Below are 17,781 nucleotides of genomic sequence, written 5' to 3' on the forward strand. Positions count from 1 at the left end.
ATTGTACTAACTCGGAAAATAATTTCTTAAAACTAGTTTGCTCTGATGCACATGGCATTTGAGTCCATTAGAATCATCTAATGGAACTTTGTGGGAAAAGCTTCCGAAAAATTCCCCATTGCTTTATTCGAGCTCTAAACTAGGCACGAATAAATGAAACTGCCCACAAAAACAAAATATTTGCACAATCTTTCGATTCAATATGTAACTCAAAATATTGAAAGCTACACAATCTAGCATGTAAAGAAAAATTATATGCTTCCATACAAGCACCTAAAATTGAACATGTCCAAACTGTCTCAACCGATTTTCTCTTAGTTTATCCAATAGATGACAAATTAAGAGAAAGTCAACTGAGATGATTTAGACACATTCAACGAGGGCCGGTTATGATCCCAATTAGAATAAATACTCAAGTTGAAGAGAATACCCAAAAGAACAAAAAATTAGAGCAGATAAGAATTCACTCTCAATAACAGAAGACTTGACTTTGAACAAAGTCGAATGGGAGAATTGGATCCATTTAACCGAGACCCCAAATCTTTGGTATAAAGCTTTGTTGTTGCTGCAAATGAAATGTGAAATAAGAATGAAAATATGCATCGATGCATTTGTTAATTAACACGTTACATTATTCATTTAAGAAAAAAATACTCCAGACATTGGATCTTTGCATTGTAAGAAAGTTGTGTTACGCTCCAAAAGCTAGTTCGCACAAACGTAAGTATTTTTATGTTGTATTGTATCCAAAAATGGAACTCTTTTCGAGGGGGGAAAAACAACATAACAAGATGTTTGCAAGTATTTACAGAAAAGAATTCAACAACTGACCTCCATCGTTGAGCTGCTTCAACAGCCGATAAGGTTGTGGACACCTGAAATCATCAATGTCCTTGGATTCTTTTGGCACAATACTCATGTCGAGGATATATTTTGGCATTTGGACCAAATCCCGCCAACAATACATTCTCCCATTTTCTCGGTCCTAGATTCAAGACTTTCAATGTCCAAAAGTTGAACCCATTGGAGAGAACTTCAGTCAATAATGCCAGCAAGAAGTGGACAAACCATTTTGAGGCTTTTACCAGTCTTCAAACCATTCTGGAGTGCTTAGTTCTCCTTTGTCTCGAGACGGGGAAAATAAGGGAATGGAGCAGTCTTCCGTACGATTCTCCAAATACTGAGCAATACGAGAAGTAATCTCAGGAGGTACAGCGAAACTAGAGTCTTTGATTCTTTCCCAGTCAACACCATCAAACCACCTATGAATTTTGACTAAATCGGCACCCTGGCTTCCCAATCTTGCATTTTGATCAACTTCAAGTAACTGGTCCAAGTTTTCATGCAGAAATAAGAGTCGGATTTGGAAATCAGCCATTTTCATTTCTCAAAGCTCCAATGGCATGCTATTTGAGGGTAGCAATGCCAAATTTTGGCATGACCAACCAAAAACCATGCTCCAACACGTGCTAAAAGCTGTCTAAAATTTGAAAGAGTCAGGATCCAAAATGGTGTCCAGTTCCTATAGCAAAGGAACGGTGTCATATGTGGCGTGTTTTGGTAGGAGTTTTAAGACACATTGGGCTCCTAACCAAGCCGTTTTTTCTATATGGCACACAGCCCAATGTGTTTGTTTTCCAATAAACAAGTGCCATGTAGACACCATATTTTGCTATAGGAATAGGACACCGTTTTGGATCACAACTCGATATGAAATATGCTTATATCCTATGCCAAATTTGGCATCGGAATTAGCATATCCCAAAATATAAAGTGTTTTTTGGATTAGAGAAAGTGTGTTTTGAATTTTATTTTATTTTTTTACCAAAAATTGCCATCCAAGGCATACCAATGGCATTTTTTTTTAGACGGAGCATCGAAGAGATCCATGCCAAATATAACATTTTTTCCCTTTATTGTTTCAAAAAATGAAATTGAGATAAGCAAATATAGCATTGACATTGGAGTTGCTCTTAGGTTCGACAAGAACAGAGACAAGGAAAGAAGTGATGAGTGGTGAAAGCAAAACCTTGGTGATGAGGTCAACAGCTTCAGGGCTGAAGGTTTGTGGAAGAGTTAGTTGTCCTTTTGCAATCTTCGGAAATGTATCAAGCTCACTCTCTCTCCATGACCCAAATGGCATTTCAGCTTGTAGCATGAAATAGATCAAGACTCCCAAAGCCCACCTGCAGATTTTTTTTTTCCCCTAATTTAGTCACCACTAATACAATTCCCAAACAATGGCAAACCGAAAAAATAGAACGCACACAAATGTAAATTAGATACGAGCAAGTTATCCAATATCAATGAGATATTGGTAAATAATCCTATATCAATCAAACACAGCACATGGGTCGATGATCCACGAATTGAAGAAATGCGAAGTTAAGACTTACTTATATCACAAACTGAATTGTTTTCAAGGTTTTGAAATAGAGGCTTTTGACCATGTTGGCTGAGCGTGTGGACAGTTGTTTGGTAAAGGTATGGGTCCTGGTGACAAGATATTCTCACACCCCTTTTTTTTCCTACTAAAAGAAATTTTTAACAATCTCAACTCCCAAATCGTTGGAAACTGCTATGTATAATTGAGATACCAAAAAAATTTATTTGATTCTGCAATATCTTTTTTTCATCTTTAATTAGTATTAATGTTGTTTAAAAAACTATATTCACATCAGCCAAAAATGAAATATTTTGGGTACCAAGCAATGGGGGATCACTCCTCTCTGAGTTGACTTGGCTGTACAATTCATCACGTATTTGCTTAGAATATTTTGCACACCCTAACATCCTGTTTTATCAGTTTTCTTCCGAAAGAAGGCCAATGTCAAACTGTAGAATCCGGATGGTTGGAATATTTTACAACTTAACCTTGTAAAGCCATAATACATAAAACCAACACTCCCACCGATCTACAAAGACAAATATGGTTGGCATAATCAACATATTTAGAGGGAGGAATCTTTACCAGTCAGCGGCACAACCATGACCTTCCCCCTTGACTATCTCTGGAGCTAAAGAGTCCGCCATCCCACATATTGTGAATGTTCTGTCTCTAGATAATTTCTTCCCAAATCTAAAGTCAACAAGCTATAATACAAGAAAAGATACACAACAAGATGTTATAAGCATATGATAATATCCAAATTACTTTGCTCGCTTTGGAAAAAAAGGAAAATTTCCTTTTTAACATCACATATCAATCTATACAATAGAACACAACAGTATGACCCACTCTAACTACAGTTATGTGAGATAAACGTCCCATCCAACTACAATGGAGTGGGGTTCACTTTATTACCTTTCCTCTTCACACTCTTCAACTTTACTGTCTTTCCTCTCCTCTCCCTCCCCATTTTCAATAATATCCCCCCAACCCCCCCAATTTTACTATCTTTCCTCTTTTACCTCTTTTACCCTTTTAACCCCACAGAGGATGCCCTTGCCTCTTTACCACCCTTCTTAATAATTCCTCTCCAACTTTATTATTTTTTCTTTTTTACCCCCTTAATCCCAAAGATTTTTTTAATAATACTCCTCCAACTTTATTATTCTTCCTTTTTACCCCCTTAACCCTAAAGTAGCATGGGCAAACTCAAGTATATAAATAGGAAATAATGTGAGACAGGTTAAAAATAGATTCCAAGACCAACCTGTAGATTTCCAGCTTGGTCAAACATTAGAACATCTGGAGACACGCCTCTGTAGAGAACACCATTCTAACGTTCAAATGGAAAGGAAGAAAAAAATGAATATTAGTGCAGCTGTATCCTACACCAAACTAATTTGCAAAAGATATGAATAGTGTTCCAAAAATTCTCAAAAACAAAAAAAAAAACCACCTAGAAAAAGAACATCTACTTTTGGACATCAAACCTTGTGTAGCTCTTCCAAAGCAATGATGACAGAAGCAGCGCAGAACCGCGCAGTTGGTTCATCTAGTGGGGTGTGAAGTATTGAAGCCAATGGGCAAGCCAGGCACGTATTTAGCAATATGCCAACATGTGTTTGATCGGAACAAGTGCATAGAACTTGTGGCACAAAAGCTGATGAACCCAAATTCTTCAACAGATCTTTCTCCTTCAAGACCTGTGCTTCCATCCCAAGCTGTTTAATCCTCTCCTTTGAGAACCTTTTCAAGCTCAGCATAGTTTCTGTTAGCCAATCAAATCCATAACGAACCATCTATCACTTGATGTAACAAACACATAAAATTTAATAAATGTACATTACTCTAATTCAAGAAGCTTTTCAAACTCAGTATTTTTCTTATAGCCAATCAGATCCATAAGGAATCATCTGTTACTACAAGAACAGCGCGTATAAGAATAAATAAACCCAGATGTACATTAAACACGAACCTGAGCCTCTCGAAAGTACAAGCCCAGTCTCACCGCACTCTGTGGAATATATACTTGTTTTCCACTCCTAAAAATCAGATAACATTGCATGATCTAAGAGTTTCTTTTTTAGAAAAACGTCTCACCAGGATAAATGTAAGTAGGTTGAACAAGCAATGGTATTAGATCTGTGGCCACCTTACCAAATCAGAGAGCTGGACTTTAGCCATACTGAACGCATCGACATTCTTAGCAGCTTCATTAGAACTAAAAGAATAGTCCTTCAACCTGATTGCCATGACTTTGTAATATCAGGGAGATGAAATACTTGGATCAAAGAGAAAAAAAAAAAAAAAATATATATATATATATATATATATATATATATAGATAATAAAATAAAATTTGTAACAAGGGAAACAAGACACTTTGTTCCATAGTCACCAAGTCAGGGTTTGGGAATAAGTCGACCGGGGGAAACAGTAAAATCGGAAAAAAAAAAAAAAAATAGCTAGAGTTAGGGCTGTGTAATTTTTTTCTACTGGATGGCATTCTCATATTATATCATCAGGCCTCATATTAAACTACAATAATAAATCACCAAACCCCATATTGATATTATTCATATAGCCACAGGTCTACAACATATTCAAGTTTTATACTGTTCAAAATATGAACAGAGATCACAATCATGATTCGTGAGTCCAAGTCAGGATTCATCAACTGATCAAACACACAAAATCGTGATTAAATCGGGGAAGGAAAAAAAGTCACAAATTAATCATGACTTTTCCAACAAGTTGGAGAATCTGGTGACGATGCTTTGTACATAAAACTCGAGTCGTGGAAAGAAAATTTTATAATTTCAATTCAAGTCAAAACATTCCTGAGGAAGATTTAAACATACTTTCGATTGCTCGTTGGAAGCTTTGCCAAAGGTCCAACGGCAGAGTCAAACTTCTCCTTCGTAACAATAAAACATACGACATTACCCACAGCAATTGCACTTAGGGAGGCAACATGTTCACCGAGAAGTGCCCATTCACCAAAATAGCTTCCCTCTGTCTTTTCTACCAATACTTCCTTCTTGAATTGAGTTTGATCTTCATGTGTGGGATTTTCAGATACTAGGCTGCTGATGTTTGGATTTCTTATTAGGTCCGTGTCATAACTAATTCTCACTTGACCCTTTTGGATGATATATAATGCAGAAAGAACCTCGTTCTGCAAACACAGTTCAGTTACTCATAAGAAAATGAAGAGTGAATTATAAAGGAACACTTGCAACCAATAGATATTTGGTGTACCCTATCAATTATTGTTTGCCCATCTGAGAAGGAAACTTCAGAAAGAGAATCTGCAATGTGACTCAGTTGTAAGATTGTCAACCTAGAGAGAACCTCTACTGATCGGAGCAACTTCAATGAAGATAAATTGGTAAATTCTGACATGAGAATCCCTCGGAAATCTTCTCTCCTTAAAGCCCACAGTGTTCCATTTGTTACAGCACGAACGGAGGCCTGGAGTGGTTTGTTATACCTGTTTTACCAGAAATACAAGGGAGAACCGAAACATCAACAGTAGAATGAATATTACCATAGTGGTTTGTTAAACATTTTATTTTTGTCAAGTAATAAAAATTTTCAATGGAAAAGAGAAGCACATCAACTCACGGAATAGTATCCGAATTGGTGAGCTGAGTCACTTTTTAAGGCCAACGAGTTAAAACGTGATATTTTAGTTTTTAATCCCAACAATAAGAATGGTAAAACTCAGTAGAAATAAATATCTTACATTAAAGCTAGCTCCCCAAAGGATGACAATTTTTCAGCCGTGTATCGTTGCAGGACCCTAGGCACCTTTTCATTTTTCTCTTCCTGCTAATTCACACATCTGGTTATCATCCAACGTCCAGAAGTTCTTTGAAAGTATGCAAAAACAGTTCAACTGAAACTCACTAATCCACCAAACAATCCAAAGCTATCAAGTTAAAATCATAAGAGAACAAAACTGGCCTAGGGTGCACGTTGGTTCAGGTAAAACCGAGAACCAAACCGAACTTGATCGGTTTGGTAGACAGTCCGTTCGGTTCTGCATTACAAAATTGCAGAACTGAATGATTTGATTCGGTTCTCGGTTCAGGGGTGTTCTAGAACCGAACCTAATATATGTATAATATATTAAAAATCCCTTCATTTATTGAAACAACATCTGTACAAATATAACAATGTCTCTTTCAAGTATATTAAAATAATAAAGAAAAATTATTTACTTTCCAAATGCCTTGGGCTTTGGGCTGAAAAGAAACCACCATCAAATTTCTCGAGATTCTTGTAAGGACCCTTGATATTTAAAATTTAAGAACCTTCTTTTGAATGTTTATGGAATTTTCAAAATGTCATTTATTATTTTTGGAGAACTGAGAACCGAACTAAGGTTGGATTGGGTTGGTTCGGTTCTAGGGTGTAGTCGATTCAGTTTCAGTTTCAAATTTGTAGAACCGATCAAGTTTGGTTCGGTCCCAATTCTACCCCTAGTCCAAACCAAACCGACCCATGTGCACCCCTAAGGAGAACTATGAAGATTACGGGTACATTATTTCAAAAAGCTGTTCTAAACATCCCACACAAGAGGAGAAGCTGAAAGCATTAGAATAGTGAATCTGAAAGTCATGAGAAAAGGAAAATAGCTCCAATACCTGTGTAGCCAAGACCTCAAACTCCCCACTGCCAACAACATAAAAGCAATCTCCCTCTCCTCCCTGCAATATGGTATCTGTTATACCCCTGAAGTTGGGATGTTTTAACAATACTCAACACTGCATTAAAAAAAAAGACTCCTTTATAACTAGAGAGATTGTTGCGCAAGATACATTGAGTTAAATTCTGAGCTTCAGCACTATCAACTGCAAATTCAGAAAATCCCCCCCACCCCCAACAAACCCATATAATGTTTGGATAACCTTAGAATGTCACAGGAGACAATGAAGATTGTTGAGTGTATATTTTCCTTCACTCTAGGGTGTGTCATACCCCGGTTAAGCCCCGTGACCCTCTTCTATTCATAGTCCGCACCCCTCCCCCCCACCAAAAAAAAAAATCGGTCTTTTGGAGGAGTTGGTTGGTTAACATGGTATCAAAGCGCGAGGTTCGTATAGGCCATGAATTCGATTCTTTCCACCCTTTTGGGTGAGAGGGAGTGTTGAGTGTATATTTCCCTCCACTCTCGGGTGTGGCATACCCGAATTAAGCCACGTGACCCTCTTATATTCATAGCTCTCCCCCTCTCCAACAGATCAGTCCTTTGGAGTAGTTGGTTGGTTAACAAAGATCACCAACTTCAGTTCAAGCAAAGGTTATTGATTCACAAAAGTGCATCACATACAATATCACCCTTTTCAGGACATACTTTTATATTCCTTTTATCCTTTAACCTCTCCAATAAAATTGGTCTTGAACATATACCTTAGACAGCTGGAGAGGCTCTAGATTTCCTCAGTAGAATTTGCTAAGCTATAAATTGTTTCTTTTCTTTGTTTTTACTTTTATCCTTTCCTTCCATGTGAACATTTTTATAGTAGATATTGTTCTTTATCTAAATTAAATATAGTCATATACCTCACATATGGGTGAGACGTGTACTTAACATCAAAGTTATGAAGGTAAACAGAGAAACTCTTATTATTTATTAATGGAAAATAAACAATAGAAGAAAATAACCTGCTGCACCACAACATCTCCAGCCTGGACCTCAAGTCTTTGCATGCAATCCAATAAAACATGGCATTGAGAATCATTAAGTTTCCGGAAAAGGAAATGGTCATGCAAAGCCCGCTCAATATGTGCCTGCAACAGAAAGTAAGAAATGACTGTATGCCCATGCAGAAATAGAAAAAAGAGCTAACTATTAGGTTTATCTGTTTAAATTGATTTTTATACGAATTCTGCCAAAAAAAGGAAAAGATGGGGTGGAATCTAATGGTGTTTACCAAGAAGAAAAGAATTCTATGGTCAATACTTTCCATTAGTGGTTTGTTGGGAGATTTGGAAGGAAAGACACCAAAAAAATTGGTGAAAATGAGAAACAATTTCCCTACTAACTTAGTACGAATTCTAAGGGTCGTTGAGCTCACCAAATAGGCAATCCAACACCACAGCCCTCTAGATTTCATTGAAATACTCAGATCCAAAAATTAATTAATTAATTAAAAAAAAGGGCTTGATCCAAGGTTTTGAAAATGGATGGCTATTGAACCAAAAAACTCCCAAATTTAATGGTGAAAATTTACCATTTTTTAGTTAAGTTCATAGGCTTTTGTCCTATATGTCCCTGTAGCACGGATTACGTTTTTGGATGCCACAAAGAGAGCTCAATGACCCTTAGTAAGATTTTAGTAAGGCTAGACGTACCGGGGTTGCTGTAATCAAGATTTTAAAGGTGTACTTTCCAAGGATTTTGCTTTTAGGTGAGATCTATTATGTTCAATGAAGATAAAATATGGTCCTTTCTTTTGTAATGTAGGTGGGTCACCTTGTCCTCCTTTTATTTGAATAAGCCTACAGTAATCAAAAAAGAAAGAAAGAAAGAAAATTTACTTCTTCTTCCCAGGTCTTCCTATGGGATGGAGATGGAGGAGCCCAAACTTGACCATTCTCTAGAGAACATTCAATGGCCCGAAGACGTGCCCGTGACAAATCATGCCTTGCACGATGGTTTCTAGAATTCCAGCTTAAGGTAGAAGGAGATTCAGACCCCTTCATTTCTACAATCTGAGGCATAGATTTTACAACATAAGCTGGGGTTGCTGTTTGCACAACTCCACTCTGACAACCAAATGAAATGAGTTAATGGAATATGCAAGAAAAGCACATAAGAAACTGAATGGATTTTGAAAGTCAAGCTCCCCCTTACATCAGTGAACCCATTTATGTGGACAACTATGACCGTAATGTCATCAGTACGAGTTTCATATTGCAGCCAAAGTCGATAAGATTCAGCAACAATTGCAGCACAAGCATCACGAGGATCTTTGAACTTCGCTACCTGAAAATTAAGCAGCCAAATAATAAAAACTCAGAATGGAGAAACTGCCCATCAGATGGTTAAATACACATTTTTATATAAGTGAAACTGATCATGTGGAAATATATAATAATACATAACTAGATATATTATTTTTCCAATCCACAGTAATGTTGAGCAGCAAAGAAGCTGAAGAACTCAAAAAATCGCTAAATATGCCATGGTCAGCCAAGCCCTTCACCCATTATAAACCAGGGCGGTAGTTTGTTTTTCTCAAGAAGTGGACTGTTGAACACCAATCAGTGAGTCGACTCATGCCTTCACTGATTAACTAACACAATTTTCGAACTGGAATTAGCCCACGGATTAGAACCTCAAAGTCCTCCAAATAAACTACTGAGGATGTGATATGTCACATGGTTTCAATTAAGGGACCAACTAGTTGCACACTGCAAATCGTTGGTTGCACACCAACCTTAAAAAAAAAAAAATATTTCCTTTTCATATAACCGCTTTTTTAACCTACTAATTGCACTTAAATACTTAACCTTTCAGGACCTAAAGCTTATTCATCTTTCTATAGCTTTGTATTCTCTACTCGTGCTTTAATTGCTTGTGATCTGTAATCGTGATCTACTTTTCTCGTATTCTCATTGGAACCAAAGTATTTCTTGCAAAATGATTTCAAAATGTGCAACTTTGTAAGCATGGTTTAGAAACGACCACGTATTCGTTGTAAAAATTATTGAACCAACAACAATTTCTACGGGCATGGATGAGGAAGAAGAAGAAAAAAAGAGTGCAACATTTTTAATTATTTTTGGAATGTAATCATCCAAATGGAGTGCAAATGGGAATTTTTAAGTGATGGAGTGCAACTGGTAATGTGTGCTGTGCAACTAGTCAGTCCCTTCAATTAATGGTCCACATTACATGCTGAAATCAAACAAATGAGTGCCCCCATTACTGATTTTAAAGAAGAGAATGAGGATTGACATGCGTAACTCCTCTTTGGAATTCTCAACCAAGAAATTTTTTTTGGATAAGTAAAGATATTTTATAGATAATGAAAAAAGGGAAGTCGAGATGGCCAACCCAGAAATAAGAGACCCAAACACACAATACAGTTAAACAGGAATGATACAAGACCCCCATTACCGTCTGCCCAACCAATCATCGAAAAACACCACCCCCCCCCCCCCCCCCCCCCCCTAAATTCTTTAAAAACTTTACACAAAAATACAAAAAAAAAAAAAAAACCAATGATTCAGATGACTATATCCTGAATGCCTTCCAGAGGCCCAACAAATTGCAAAAGGAGCAATGCTCTAAAAGATCATCTCGAACGCCAAGAAAGACAATCGCCACAACATCCAAGAATGAAACAAAAACCCACGTAAAGTACAGAAGACATCCAACAATGCCAAACAAGAAAAGAAAGACAGACCAAATCTGATGGGCAAATACGCAATGAACTAAATATGATCCGATGACTCTGCATTCCCCTTACATAAGTACACACACATTGGGAGCGAGGTAGCCATTCTTGATGATCTTCGCTAACACCGCCAACTAAATGAAAAACGACACCTTGGATGGGATCTCAACATCCCAAACAGACGATGCGGGAAAAATGAGAACTATTAGGCTGAATAACAAAAGATAAAAGGATCTCACCAAGAACACCCTGACGCACGACTCCTCCCAAATTCTACAATCCTCATCATCATCAATCACAAGAACCTTCTCTTGGATTCACAAAGTCTAAAAAGAATACAACTTCATTAAATAGAGGTCAATCCTTAAACACATGAGAAAAAACCCAAATAAATGAGGGAGAACAGATGTTATTCCCCCGCTTCAGGTTGAAGGGGAGGTTTCCTACGATCTTGGATTAGGAAAAACTTTAATGACTAAGAAGTTCAATCTGTAGCCATTCTTATGATTGAGATTTCTGACATCCCAATCTCGACTGAGAGTGATGACCGAAGAATGTGGGTGTGCTCTTGGGATGGAATCTTGGTCAAACCATGCTTTTGATTGAGATTTCCCATATCCTAATCTCAATTGAGAGTGATGACCGAAGAATGTGGGTGTGCTCTTGGGATGGTATCTTGGTCAAACCATTCCACCACTCTCTTACCTTCGCTCTACCCTTTTCTCCATTGTAGTTTCCATCATCTATTATTTGGGGGATCAAAAATCCATCCAAAATATCATTTTTTGTGTGGTCCATTGCTTTGAATGAAATTATAACTATGGACATCATTGCTGAGTTGGTCATTTTGGTCAATCATTGTCTTATGTCCCTTGCCGATGGGGAGTCTATTGATCACTTGCTCATCCATTGCATAGTAACAAAAATAAAATTTAAAAAAAAAAACACATTTAAAACGCGTCTTGTATATTTGACGATTAAAACAATAATAATATATATATATAAAAACGCAATTTTTTTCAAAAAATTCTGTTTTTTTTAAATAAAACAAAAAATGTCAAAAAAAAGTTCATTTAAAATGCATTTTTGACGTTTTAAACACGCTTTTCAACCCCAAAAAAAAAAAAACACTTTCTTTTTTTAATGTGAGATTTATGCATAATAGAATTTAGTGATTCATAAATGTAGAAATATGGGATTTTATGATAATATCTTGATGTTATGATTTTTCATTTTTTCAATAGTGTATTATTTTGAAGAAAAAAAAAGTTGTGTTGATGTGTAAATTTTTTGGGGCATCATAACATGTATGATTACTAACGGATGCCCGTGCCTACAGCACTTGTGACATGTGCACGTGTTCCTTACACGTTGAATATTCCTGAAAATTTAATTGAATAGACAAAATATCCAATAACCCCTCTTTTTTCTCTTTGAAACAATAATGGAGAAACATAACATATACAATAATTGCAAAGAACAACAAAAACAACAAAGAGGGGTGTAAGAAAATGATGTACACAACGTTCGAATTCCTGTTTTCTTTAGAAAAATCTAAACACAAAAAGAGGCATGAGAAGAAGAAAAAAAAAGAGAGAAGGGAGAGACATATCTTTATTTGGAGTCTCAAACCAAAATTGTTAAAAGAAAAATGAGAGAGAGAGAGAGAGAGAAAGAGAGAGATGGAAAGGGGTGGTTTTAGGAAGTTGGGTGGTTTATGGTCGTTAGATTTATGATAGTAGGAAGTGTTTTCCCCCCGTTCGATGTATCCAACACAATCTGTCATCATGAAATTACTTTGTAGGGGGTGGTTTCACATAGTGGGTAGTTTCACACAGTTGCATCATTTTAGAGGGAATTGATCTTAACCCTTGGATCTTTTCAACACAATTCACACTGTGGATGGTGCTTATGACTGGGACAAAAACCCTGTCTTGTATAATAGATATTTGAGAACAATTTATATGGGAAACAAAGAATAAATTAAAATAAATGTCTTATGTATTATTAGATAGACTAATGATAGAACGACACACTGACAGCCTGACACATGCGTTGTCTGTACGCGGCTGACGTGGTAAGGGCATCGAACCGTAGATCTTTTTCCATGTGTATCCCGAAGAAAAAGAGCTATCGTTTTGAACCTTCGCCACGTTAGCCGCATACAGACCGCGTATGTATCAGCGCGTACGTTTATCACAACTCTATTAGATATGTACATTTTCATAATTTTTAATATATTTTTTTATCTTCTATGTTTCATCCTTTTTTTTCCCGTTTCTTTCCCCTTTTTTTTTCCATTTTCTATGTTTTTTCAAAGTTTTCCCTTGCCGTTTTAAACCCGTACTCCAACTTTGTGACTATGATCCATTGCAAGTTTGAATTTGAAACCTGGGGTCGCTTCATCTATGTATCTTTTGAATTATCATGGGTGTTCTCACGGATATCTTATTTCAATGCCTCAAAGTTGGTCTTCCAAGGTGTAAATGGGAAGAAAGAGGATTCTATGGGGGCTAACTAAGCTTTCTATCAGGGCATCTGAAAGGAGAGGAACTGACGTAATTTTTAAGGGAAAAAGCATTCTCTTTGTGACTATGATCCATTGCAAGTTTGAATCTGAAATCTGGGGTCACTTCATCTATGTATCTTTTGAATTATCATGGGTGTTCTGACGGATATCTTATTTCAATGCTTCAAAGTTGGTCTTCCAAGGTGTAACTGGGAAGAAAGAGGTTTCTATGCAGGCTAACTATGCTTTCTATTGGGGCATCTGAAAGGAGAGGAACTGCCGTGATTTTTAAGGGAAGAAGCATTCTCTTCAAGAGGATTTTATGATCATCTTAGGTTTGTTGTACTTCTAGTGCTTCTTGTTTAAGGGGTTTAAGGAAGTTGTTTTTTTTAGGACTTTTTCATTTAGATGGGAAACTCTTTGTGAAAACTCGGGGTGAACTTTGTCAGTTGTTTGATGTTATGTGGAGGTCAACTTGGCTCCCACCTATTTTTTTTATATAATTATAAAAACAATTTTACTCAAAAAAAAAAAAAAAAGGATGAGAGCCTTCTTTTTGGTTTGCTTTTATTTTAGTATAGTTTTAACTCAAACGAAAGATGATACAATCACATGAAGGCACAAAACTCATCAAAATTTCACATCCTAATTAATCCTTCTGCAAACATTTAGTGAGTGTTACTTGATGCATAATGGAGGATCAAAATTCTCGTCTACAAATCTTTAACATCCAATCTAGGGTTTTTTACTTCACCTCTCATGGACTCAAAATAATTACAGGCCTCAAAAATGAGATTAGAGCTACAAACATTTTGAATGGAACGTCAAAATCCCGACAGTCATTACTTCCCTAATGCTGGCATCAAAGATCAAGTCCAAATATCAGAAGGTATAGGAGGGTTTGAAATGAAATATGTGCCTCAAATATTCCAAAATTGACAATGCATTAGCTATTTACATAAGTATTATAATTGTTGTTTAATTACAATAAATACAATTTAATATGTTTATGGGGGAAAAGGCTAATGTGGTTAACAATTTATGGATTTTTTCATGTCTATCATTTCTCTGATAAATTATCCTCTGTCCAGCTTCACAAACCAGATTATTATCTGTAAGCTACAAAGACGATCGGAAGTTTCAATTACAACTTTCTAACAGGCAAAAGCAATTAAGCAAACAACAATGTTTCACATAGAATAAGTAATGAGTGGGATTAAAAAAAGAATTACTTACCATGTCGACCACAGATTGGCTAGAAAGAAACTCGAACACCCCATCACTGGCAATCACAAAGAACGGATTATCCGGTGTGAGCTCTAAAACAACAATCTCAGGGGTAGCAACAACCCCAATAGTCTCAGCAACGGAATCCCCTATACTTCTTGTAAAAGCTGTACCAGGATACATTCCATTTTGCACCCACAATCTCGGAGGATCCCCATCATCATCTTCTTCAGTGCCCCAACACTGCACATCTGGATTCTTCAACCCTTCAATCTGATCCAATGTAAGAACTCTAGCTCCATAAAGCTTAACCCTTTCGAGCTCATCAGCTCGAAAAGGAGTCTGATCAATTGAGAGGTCCACAGCAACAATGCCTCCATCCCCTCTCCTCTCTGCAATAACAGCTCTAGAGTCACCCGAATTTGCGACATATATTGTCCTCCCCCGAACCAATATTGTTATTGCCGTGGTCCCACTCATACTGTCATCCAAACTATCAGAATGTAATTGTGAATTTGTCGTCAAGAAAGCTGCATGACATGCCTCGACGGGGTCCATTTGAAACTGACCATTTCTAAGCAAATTTTCACATAATTTCTGTTTCACAAACTGTGAACACTGTGCCCCAAATTCTCCGTGCCCATCAAACACCCCAAAGAAGTGATCATCAGGGTTCAATCCAAATGGGGTGTGAATGCAAAAACTGTCCTGGTTTGCTTTATCGAGAGCTTCCGGATAGTACCCTCTTTGAGACAAAAAAGAGTATCTCAATTCATAGTTTCCCGATGGAATGTTAACCGTGCGAGACCCATCAGGAGGAAGAAACTGAGAAGAAACCCTCGAAAGCCTAGTTATACCCGCTTCGGAATCCCTAGTAGCACTTAGGTGATTCAATTGATCCTCACCTTCTCCTTCTTGACTACTTGAAGAAACAGGAGAAAAAACAGAAGCCAGAGGAGTTCTCACATTTTTATGTTCTTTAATTCTAGAATCTCCTGGAGAACTTGGAGTCTGCCCAATACAATCCTTCGAATACCAACAACCCATCACTCAAAACAATTAAATGAAACAAAACCAAACCCTAGAATTTCATAAGAACTCATCAAGTTCAACAATCCCTAGATACCACCAACCACAGATTCAACAAAAAAACCTCAAATTGAGACCAACCCAATTCCCCTAATCTCAAAAGAAACCGATCAGAGCGCTCAAAACCCTAGAATTTCATGCGAACTCATCAAGTTCAACTTCAACAATCCTTAGCCACCACGCCAACCACGGATTCAACAAAAACTCAACTTGAGATAAACCAAATTCCTCTAATCTCAAAAGAAACCGATCAGAGTGCTCAAACTGCTTAAACAACTTCTGGATTTTCTTTACAACTCAATTACAGACTCATTTGTTGCTCTCCACGCTTCCCTTATCAAGGAAAAAACAAAACACAAATCCCATAAATTCTAAAATTCAAGATTCTGCAGTAGAAATTCAGAATTTACAAAACCCAAATCACCAAAAGTACTAAAAACGTATAAAAAAATTCGAAATCCACTAAAAAAAACTGCTATTAAATCACTCCCTATTACCAAGTTAAATTTACTCTTTTTTTAAACTGACCTACTTTAAAGAACAAAGAAACAGAAATCCACAATAAATTCAAAAAAATAATAATAATAAAAATAGTTGAGTAAGATACCGTACCTTAGATCTCAAAACTTGAAGAGTAACAGAGACTGAGAAAAAATTTCAGTAAAACTGTATAGATTTTAATTTCTCCAAGAATCCTCCTAAAAAAGCGCCGAGTGCACAATGCGCCCACCAATTTTGATGCTTTGCGTGGTACATGCTCAACAAAAGCAATCCAATTACCTATTTAGTTTACGTGGACGAATGTGGGTGTTGGGCTCCCAAGTGCGTCTTTTAGAGAGCTCTAGCAGTCATGTTTGTGGTGTAGGATAAGATGTCGCAGATCGGGTTGTCGGGTTTTGGTGGTATGTAGAAACAGAACCTAATTCGGATATTCAATTTTTTTTTTTTTTTTTTTTTGTAACACAAGAAATCTGAATGGAACATTTTTGGATTGGATCGAAATTAACCTATCTGATAAGAGAGATTGGATTGGATCTAATTCAATAACTTATTCGATCATGTTCTTATTATGGTAAGTAGGGGTGTCAATTGGTTAGTTCTGATTCTTATCGATTTCGATTTTAGTTCTCAAATCAATGGAAAATTAGAATCGGAATCATCGAAACATTTCTCTTTAAACGGTTTTATCGATTCCAAGAGACTCAATTCTAATCGATTCTAATTAAATGGGCATCAATTACACCTCTATTATTGTTGGATGGGTCAAACATCAAAAGTCATATCCAACTTTAATATACCAATAATTCAAATTAGATTTGATTTAAAATGTATTAGAAATTGTAGAACGAGCATCCACATTAGGATTAAAGGCATAAAAGAAGAAAAATAATAAAGTTGAAAGAATATTATTAAAAATAAGATAAGAGAGATACAATTGAAGGGTACCAAGTACCAACTACCCTTCTTAGTAATTTTGTAGAGTCGTGATAAAGGTACACGCTAAAACATACACGATCTGTAAGCGGCTGACGTTGCACTTGTAAGTGCACAGAACCATAGATCATTTTTCTTGGGATACACAAAAAAAAAAGATCTACGATTCTGTGCACTTACCATGTACAGACCGCGTACATTTTAGCATGTCATTTTATCATTAGTCAATGTTGTACATGATGCTCTCATAATTTTCATTTTCATTCATATTAATTCTAACGACAAATCATGCACTCATACATCTGAAGTGCCAAATAATTTCAGATCCATCAGTATCAATCATTCCTTTATACACCATAAAACATGAAAACGACCTCAATTCAATGACCAAATTCTCTTATTATCTTCTTTAGAGGATCTCTGTTGCTATTGTGAGCTGATAGGTGGTGTGAAGTTAAAGTTAACCCTATAACTGAATTTTCAAAAGAATCTTTCACTTTGGTTTGCATGGTTGTTGGAAAAGTAGGGTAAAAATCAGCTAGCGATAGGATTACAAAAGTGGGCCAGCCAAGGTTGGTTCAGGTCTTAATTACTTTTCGACCTTGTTTGCCAATTTTCTGGGCCCACATTTTTAGACTTCACTTTAACAATTTTTTACCCTAAAATTGGCTCAACTTTTGACCCTAAAACTAGGAGTGCTGATTTTTGAGCTCAACCTA

General features: G+C 36.6%; 1 protein-coding gene across 5 annotated transcripts; it reads right to left on the reverse strand.

The window, feature by feature from the left end:
• Positions 1-579: 579 nt before the first annotated feature.
• On the reverse strand, positions 580-16,428 carry LOC147388743 (protein phosphatase 2C and cyclic nucleotide-binding/kinase domain-containing protein). 5 transcript variants are annotated; one of them, XM_086417553.1, is made up of 16 exons: positions 16,241-16,424; positions 14,549-15,956; positions 9,255-9,386; positions 8,939-9,166; positions 8,063-8,188; positions 7,042-7,104; positions 6,138-6,220; positions 5,651-5,882; positions 5,251-5,567; positions 4,547-4,631; positions 4,365-4,431; positions 3,880-4,157; positions 3,657-3,722; positions 2,972-3,093; positions 2,030-2,186; positions 580-1,327 (listed from the first exon to the last, which is right to left on the reverse strand). In XM_086417553.1, exons 2-16 carry the CDS (start codon positions 15,584-15,586, stop codon positions 1,082-1,084), a joined length of 3,240 nt encoding a protein of 1,079 aa, XP_086273679.1. In that variant the 5' UTR covers positions 15,587-15,956; positions 16,241-16,424; the 3' UTR covers positions 580-1,081. The 5 variants fall into 5 exon arrangements, with proteins under 5 accessions (XP_086273679.1, XP_086273680.1, XP_086273683.1 ...); XM_086417554.1 differs by having other exon boundaries at positions 14,549-15,961; XM_086417557.1 differs by lacking the exons at positions 580-1,327; positions 2,972-3,093 and having other exon boundaries at positions 2,086-2,186; positions 3,657-3,705; positions 16,241-16,428.
• Between the last annotated feature and the right edge of the window lie 1,353 nt (positions 16,429-17,781).

The sequence above is a fragment of the Akebia trifoliata genome, chromosome 12 (genome assembly GCF_017979445.1).
Source record: "Akebia trifoliata isolate Shusen 1 chromosome 12, ASM1797944v1, whole genome shotgun sequence".
Classification (NCBI taxonomy): domain Eukaryota; kingdom Viridiplantae; phylum Streptophyta; class Magnoliopsida; order Ranunculales; family Lardizabalaceae; genus Akebia; species Akebia trifoliata.